This window comes from Temnothorax longispinosus, unplaced genomic scaffold, assembly GCF_030848805.1.
Source record: "Temnothorax longispinosus isolate EJ_2023e unplaced genomic scaffold, Tlon_JGU_v1 HiC_scaffold_325, whole genome shotgun sequence".
In the NCBI taxonomy this organism is placed as follows: domain Eukaryota; kingdom Metazoa; phylum Arthropoda; class Insecta; order Hymenoptera; family Formicidae; genus Temnothorax; species Temnothorax longispinosus.
In genome coordinates, this window is record NW_027270149.1 from 1 (window position 1) to 8,674 (window position 8,674).

Below are 8,674 nucleotides of genomic sequence, written 5' to 3' on the forward strand. Positions count from 1 at the left end.
AGGTTTCTCTCTGATAGCGAGTTCGCACAATATACAGGTTCCGAGATATTTGATTAGACGTATTTACCCCGTAGACGTTTTAGCCCTGGTCTCCCCTACACCATAAATAAAACCATGAAGCACTAATTGTCGCTTCCCCTTCTGACTACTTACAAATTTCAAAGGCATCGCACACCTGACCGCACAATTCTAATAGATTTAACCGACTGACAACCGTATCGAAAGTAACATTCAGACATATATTTACTATTACACATTCCTTATTATTGTTTATATCCGAACGTCGGGATAGGGGCATCGAGGCGTTCGGCGCTCTACCTCAGGTACAGCGTACATAATACATTCCACGTATAATTCGTGAGAATAATTTATAGGATAATTTATCGTGAGATATTTTGTCATGTAATATATTGTCATAGGATATATTGTCGCGGGATATTTTGTCGCAGAGACACTAAGACCGGGATATTTTTTCGCGTGATATATTATGACCGGAATATTTAGACGTGACACCGGTTACGTCCTTACTATTTTTTCTTTTGTCGCTTCGTATAAAAAGTTGCATTGTAAAAAAATATTTAATATCTGTAACAGAAATAGTAGAGAATAGTTAAGATATTGAAAAGTGACATCTCGTGACACCTCGTTTCGCGTGGAAAGTGTATGCGTGGAGGCAGTAGGTTCCGCCCCCCTGCGGGGGGCTCCACTATTGTTAAACTATACACATAGTGTGCCTTCAAAGTACATGCGTCGGCTTTCCACGCGTGAAAAATTGTAAACCTATGTGGCACCTCGTTTTATATCGACAACATATATCAAGGTCATTGAAATCGGTGAGGTCGCCCTTAATCTAAAGTTTTACCAACTTTAACACTGTATATCTCAAAAATCAGAGCGGTTAGCCCTATAAAACCTATATAATTTTTTATTCAGCGTTAAAAGTACTACCAGAAATTATCGTCAAATTAAGGCGCCAAAGTTATCGGAATCTAACCTTTAATGTTATTGAAAAAGACATCATAAAGAAGTTGACGAAAAGATATCTTTTTTGTGATGTCTTTTTCAATAATATCAAAATATATGCTATAAGACATCTCTTGATCTTATCGAAAAAGATGACATAAAAAAAAATTTTATTATTATTTTTTTTATAATGTCTTTCGGTAAAGACAAAATACCTTGTTAAATATAAACTCAATATATTGATTAAAAAAGTGAAAACTGTTTTATTCAGCTGTATTGTATTTGCAAAGATAATTCCGTTAGTATTATTTATAGCCATTGACAGCGTTCAGAAAAGTAGCTGACCGTTGAACGCAGCCATTTTCAATTCCTTTCAAGCTGCGATCGGCGATCGGTGTGCCCGGCGATCTGAAGAAAGCGTAATTAAGAAGTAATCGGCAATTCAAATTAACTCTCTTTCTTTAAATATTAATTATACAAAATGTTAAATATAAAATTAGAAAAAATTATTTTAGATATATATTTTTTGCTTATATTACCTCATTTGCCTTAAAATTAATATATAATTCTTGAGGTTATGTTCGAATTACAGCTCAGAAAAAGAACCGGATACCCAAGTATCTTGGTACCCAGGTATCCGGGTACCCGCCCGCTTGCCCGTTATCCGTTGTATACAGATATGAATCGGTTCCGCGGTACCCAGAGATAATTCGAGTACCCGCATTGTATATGCAAGTACCCCAAGTAGCAAAGTGACGTCAGAAGACAACATAATGACGTCTATTTTTAGAAATTTTTGGTCTATGACGTCAGGGGCTAATAATGGATGTTTATAAGACGTTATTACTTAGACCGTCTAAAGACGTCATTTTGAAGACGTCTTAAAGTCGTCCAAATAAAATCTTTCTGCAACATAACTATTTTCACTTTTTAATTTTATAGATATAATAAAGTAATAATAAAGTGAAATCGGAAAATTAACTACAATATATTTGTTTCGCAATTTTATGATTAAAGCGGTGAATTGATGATATAATTAAGTGATTATAGTTGCGTGTGATTAGTGGTTACATATGCAATGTGTAAACTATTTCCCTGACCGACATATTATTTGCATGTACAATAATATTATCATTTTGATTTCGTTTTGGTTAGCGCCGATTGCGCCCGCATTCCTGTATTTGCGCGCGACCTAGCGCTATAGCTACTACGCCTGTGATTGGCTTATGCGTCCGACACTACTTTTCACGCTTGCGCTAATCTTGTTCGCCAGTAGTCTAAGCTCCCCGTTGGCTGTACATTGTCACGCGATCGGCGGTCGTTTCGCTGTTGTTGCCGCGATCGAGAAGATTGGCTCGTGTCGGCAGAGATTTATTAACTGTGCTCACGGTGATACTCTCGTTAATCATAGTTTACACGGATGTCTCTCGCCTCATAATCTCGTTTCTTTTGTGTCGTCTCGTGTTTGAGTCACTCGTGCCGTGCGGTCGTACCGCGATGAAAGTTCGTCCGGTTACACGAGTTAACGTTATCGTGATTGTATTAAGAGCACGTGGCGGTTATCGTCAGTGTGTATAGCTCGACTGTTAATTGCAGTCCCGCGTTTATGGCGTTCTCTGTGGCATTTCTCTGTGAGTGCCCATCGAGTTTTCTCGACGCGACGAGACGTGTTCGTGCAAGTGCGCTTTGTACAGTGCGTTAAGGGGATCCTAAAGCGAAGGCCGAACTTCCTCGATATCGATAATGTCAACATTTCTAATTCTGTTTTCTCTATATCTGTCCTTGTTTAACTATAGTAATCTGTTCTTGTTTGATCGCTGCGCCATCTCTCGCTACACGCAATACTGTTTATCCTATCAACCTGCATGTGCTTTTGCACAAAATAGTAGCGAAGGCTCAAACTTTTTTGTTACGTTTTTACTTTTAGTTTTTTATGTACGGTATTCTTTGTTCACATTATACGAATGGCGCGTGTATCTTATTTTGTACATTCAAACTGTACAACTTCTGTATTAAGCAAACGTTTACGGTAGGTGACAGCTCAAAAATGTATTTTTTTAATTTTTTCCGATTTTTGTCTTGAAATCAACACTCGCGCGATGTGTTTTCGTGCATATTTCAATTGTGTACAAATTTTTTTAAGTTCTGTGCAGTTTACTCAAAGTTGGAGCTATCCCTGCAATTGTCGGTAATTTGGGTCAGTTTAAGATCCACTAACGACGTGTATAATAATCAAATAAGAATAAAGAGTTGGTCGTGATTAAGTACGCGTGTACTTCCTTGTCACCCGCAATCCCGATATCCCCGATAGGATTATCGCATATCCAACAGTGGTGTCAGAAGTGGGATTAGCGGGATCAAGGCAAGTCAAGTGAGTTAGCGGAAGTAAAGTGTAATCGCAGCAAAAGAAGATGGCTCAGCTGCCGACAAATATCTCGCCAGAACTGCTGCAGGCGATATCCGCCATGATGGCTAACGCAATCCAGGCATCGGTTGCGAATATGGGCGCCGAATCGTACGGAATGGGCACTCAAGCTCAGTAAAATCCCGGGAAATCAGCATGCCAATTACGCACGCGTCCACATGGGCTCAAAGCTGAATAACGCGCTGAAATATTTAGTCAGTCTGCGAGTGCCGGAAGACCTCTCGTACGAAGAAGTGAAAACAACGCTGATCTCACATTTCGATAGAGCCAGGAACAAATACGCGGAGAGCATCAGATTCCGTCATATCGCTCAGCAAAGCGGGGAAACGATCGCCAGTTTCGCCTTACGCCTACAACAAGGGGCAGCACATTGTGAGTACAGGGAGTTTCTGGACAGGATGCTAACGGAGCAGCTACTTCATGGTCTGGAATCCCGCGAAATGTGTGACGAAATTATTGCGGAGAAACCGACGACATTTGCGGAGGTTTACGAGATCGCAAGCACGCTCGAAGTGACACGGAAGACGACGAATGAAGTGAAGGAATCCGGCTCGTCGACTCAAGAAACTACGCACAAGTTAGGGTATGGTCAGCCCAAGTTAAAACGAGATAAAAAGCTACCGCGTCAGCATTCGTCATCGCGTGGTCGTAAGCAACAATCGAATTACCACGATTCATCGAATCGACAGAACTCGAAAGAACAAGGTGACGGTAGTGTATGTAACGGCTGTGGGGGTAAGCACGCGCGAAGCGATCAAGACATGAAAAGCTTTTCCATCTCCTATCAAGAATTAGTCACAGAATTTTTTTGTTGTAATCGAGATCTCAATCGTCTAAAATTATGTATTGGTACATCTTACCCAAGTTTTCCAGACAATTATCTCGACAAGATTTTGCAGGAGATTAGAAAACGATTTCTTCCACAGCTAAATTCAAGATGGAATACAGTGCAACGATCAAAGCCGAGATTCTATAAGAAGTACAGTACTTGATTACAAGGTATTTTTGAAGTCGAATTTGAAGTTGCAAGTTCTACTCCAACTAGGCCATCAAACTATTCAGTAGGCAGACCGAAAAAGAGTTTTGACGAATGCTGTGATCGTGCAAAACGGATGAAATTAAGCGAATTACGCGCTGCTTACCCACATCAAATGATCGATGCCGCTTCAAGTAAAATACAAAATCAGAAAAATGGTTTTGATGCTAACACTGCTCTGGCATTAATAATGGATGCTCAGTTATCAAGACGACAGTATGAAACAATAAGGGCTGCGACGAAGAAAATTGGATTCGATATATTTCCATCGTATAAAAATATCCAAAAATCAAAACAGGATTGCTACCCAGACGACATTAATATTACAGAGAGTTCGGCGTCAAATAATTTACAAAAATTACTAGATCATATTGCAAAAAGACTATTTGAGACAATAGATAAGGAAAATATGGTTGATGTCAATGAATTAACATTGCTCACGAAATGGGGTTGTGATGGATTATCAGGTCAGAGCGAATACAAACAAAGTTTTATGGACAAAGAAATATTTGATGAATATATGTCTATGACTTCATTGGTGCCCTTACGTCTTACTTTATTTTACGATAAAAATATTATTATTTGGAATAATGATCGACCTTCTTTAACGAGATATTGTAGAGCAATACAATTTGAATACACAAAAAAAACTGCTGAAAAAATAAAAAGTGAAAAGCAACGTATGGATGACGAAATTGCTCAATTACGAGAAACAGAAATAGAAAAGTTCGGAACCACATTCAAAATAAATCATCAAATGATATTTACGATGATAGACGGTAAGGTAGCTCAAGCTGTAACCCACACGCCTTCATCTTCGTGCTTCATTTGCGGTTCCAAACCATCTCAAATGAACAACTTAACAGAAATTAATAAAAGGTCTAACAAAGAAGAATAAGCACTCAAATTAGGAATGTCACCCTTGCACGCACGAATCAAATTCATGGAGTGTATATTACATATTGCCTACAATTTGTCTTTCAAGAAGTGGTCAACAACGCCAGAAACACGCGTTCAAAAAAAATACAAGACGCTTTTTATAATAAACTTGGACTGAGGGTAGACGTCGTTAAACAAGGTTCCGGATTATCTAATGACGGAAATACTTTTCGACGATTTTTTGCTGATCCAAAAATCACAGCAAAAATAACTGGAGTTGACGAGGAATTGATCAGAAGATTTTCCACAATATTACAAACGATTAATTGTGGTGAAGAAATAAATTCAGAAAAATTCGGTTCTTATGCGTACAAGGCAGCGGAAATATTTATTGAAAAATATTCTTGGTATTTTATGCCAATTACCGTTCATAAAATTCTTTTTCACGGTAAGGAAATTATAGAAAATGCAGCGTTACCTGCTAGGACATTATCGGAAGAAGCTCAAGAGGCAAGAAATAAGGACTATAAACGATATCAACTTAATCATAGCAGAAAATGTAGCCGTCTGTTTACAAATAAAGATGTTATGCATATATGATGCTCGTGTCATCCGATCCGTTAATAACTAGTTTAAGAAGTAAACCACATAAAAAAAATTTAGACTTAAGCGATGAAACGCAAGAATTACTTTGCTCTTATACGTAAATTAAATGTAAATTGAATTTTTATTTAATTTCAATCAAATACTTGTTTTAATAAATATACACTTTTGCAATTTTTATAAGTCAACATTGAAAGGTTCTATGATCATTCATTGCATATTTTACAAGTAACGTAATTTTTTCCGCGATTCGCGCAAACGGCTCCACTGTGCCCCGGGCCGGCCGAGCGCGGCCGCCGCGGCCGCAGCATATCCTCTCTAACTGGCTAGTTCGTACACGAACCATTAGCACGGACGCAAACCATGTGCGGTTACCAAGCGAAACGACGTAGTTGATGCGCACATTCTCAGGCGGCGCGTCGGAAAATCGGGCACACAAAAATTGACGGAAAACGCCGGGATGGCCTCTCTCAGGTTTCTCTCTGCTACAGCTTACTACAGCTATTGTAGATCGGGCATAACGGGTGTCCAGCAAGCACTATTGAATGCTTTGTTTTTTCTGCGAGTGTCGAGTGGCGGAGACGTCCTCCGACTCGAATTAGTCCCTTTTCGTCGATAAAAGGATTCAGCGAAGACAATTTGCTACTCCCCCTTAATCAAAGATCGTTTTGTAGTTGATAATACTCCTTAAGGAAGAGCCGTTGTTAAATGAATTTTAACCAAAACTCGCGCGCGGCATTTATTTCTTCCGGTAGGAGAATAAAAGAGCTTGTTTTCGAACTGTGCGTTGCTTGGCCATTCGCAGACTTCGTGGTTCCGCGCTTTCTTATTTGTTGCACGAACCTGAGGACGTAAGCGGTCACTCTGAGCAGCTTTGTCCACGAAGAGAAACGACTGCTCAGCTCCCATTCGTTTAGAGACGGATTGAGGTGACTCACACTGGTTCGTTCTTCCGGTGGTGGTGCGGAAGAATTGAGGAATGTTGGCTGTGGCCATTGATCTTGAGACAGTTTGAGCCAGGCCGGACCGTTCCACCACAGAAAATTCCAACATTTTGGAGAGAGTAATGCCTCTTGACGCGAGATTTGCGGGATTTTTTTCCGAAGAAACATGACGCCATACGACGTCCGGGACTTGAAGTTGAACTTCGTGCACCCGATTGGCCACAAAGACCTTCCATCAAGATGGAAGTTGCGTTACCAAGGCTAATTTAGAGTCTATCCAACAGTGCAAGCGATCTTTGATAATTCAAGAGTTAATCGCACAAATGGTATCGTTCGCGCCAGCAACAAGGCAGCACACAGTTTGAGCCGCGGAACGCTCATAGGCTTGAGCGGCGCCACTTTTGATTTGGCAGTTAGTAGCGTTATGTTAACGGATCCATCAATTTTTGTAACTCTCAAATAAACGACCGCTCCATAGGCGGAGGTGGCCGCATCCGCAAATCCATGAATCTCCGCGGTAAGCGTGGTCAGAACCATACTCGGTCCATCTAGGAATTGAAATCTCCCGTATTAAGACAAGGTGCGAGTGATACATCTGCCATTTGATCAGAAAGTTGTCAAGAACGACATCATCCCAACTGCACTTTATTAACCACAATTGTTACATAAAGATTTTGGCGGTAATGACCATCGGAGTGAGCCATCCCAAGGGGTCAAAAATTTTAGCAATGGTTGAGAGGATTGCGCGTTTTGTCTCGGGAACGGAATTAGAAATCGTGATTTCAAATTGAAACGCATCCGCGATGGGATTCCAATTGATCTCCAGCACCTTGATATGATCGTCCGCGCGAAGGGGTTTTGAATGCGCGAGCCCGTGATCCGTCGGATCTATTTCGACCAGTAGCGACGCGCGATTGCTCGCCCATTTACGAAGTTTGAATCCCGCGTTACCCAGCAAGCCAATGAGTTGATCTCTTGTCTGTAGCGCAAGAGGTTCATCATCGGCACCAAAGACGCAATCGTCCACGTAGGTGCGTCGATGAATAACCGAGACGGCCAATGGAAACTTTGCGCTTTCGTCCTTCGCGGCTTGTTGCACGGAGCGAAGGGCCAAGAATGGAGCGCTGGCCGTCCCATACGTCACGGTGAGCATTATATATTCCTCAATAAGAGAGTTAGCATTAGGACGCCACAAAATCTTTTGGTAATCGACGTCGCGTAAATCGATTAGAATTTGTCTATACATTTTGGCGATATTGGCCGTAAACACGTACCGAAATTGCACCGCCATTGTAATATAATTGCGGACAAGTCGGTCTGAAATTTAGGGCCGACCATGAGATGGTCATTCAAGGATAAATCGTTTGAGGTTGGTTGAGAAGCGTTAAAGATGACTCGAAGGTGCGTTGTAGCACTATGTTCGCGTGTAACCGCATGATGCGGTATGTAGACTATCTACTTGTTGGGACTTTCAGAAGGGTGAGCTTTGACCATATGGCCTAAGCCGTTCATATTTTTGCAGGAAATTGTTGTACTCGTCGTAATGTAACATTACCGCACTGTTTTGACTCGTGTATGGAATTGGCTATTTGTCGCACAGATGGCGCGCGCGTAATGGGCCACTTTCCACGCACGTGTGATATAAAGGGTTTTTCCCTAGGGTCAAATCTATTTTTATGAATCCAGTTTCATAGAAGTCGAATTTTGAGTGAATCTGCTGAATTTCCAGTGATTTACAATACAGAGTGGATCGGCCGTCATATTGGATCACCATCCTGGATTTCGATCATCGCCATTTTGGATTTTGCTTCTTTGGGATCGGAT

At 40.8% G+C, this 8,674-nt stretch overlaps 1 protein-coding gene across 1 annotated transcript; it reads right to left on the minus strand.

Annotated features, from left to right (window-relative positions):
- Positions 1 to 7,511: 7,511 nt before the first annotated feature.
- On the minus strand, positions 7,512 to 8,096 carry LOC139824321 (uncharacterized). The gene has a single exon (XM_071796848.1). It carries the CDS (start codon positions 8,094 to 8,096, stop codon positions 7,512 to 7,514), a length of 585 nt encoding a protein of 194 aa, XP_071652949.1.
- Positions 8,097 to 8,674: the final 578 nt, after the last annotated feature.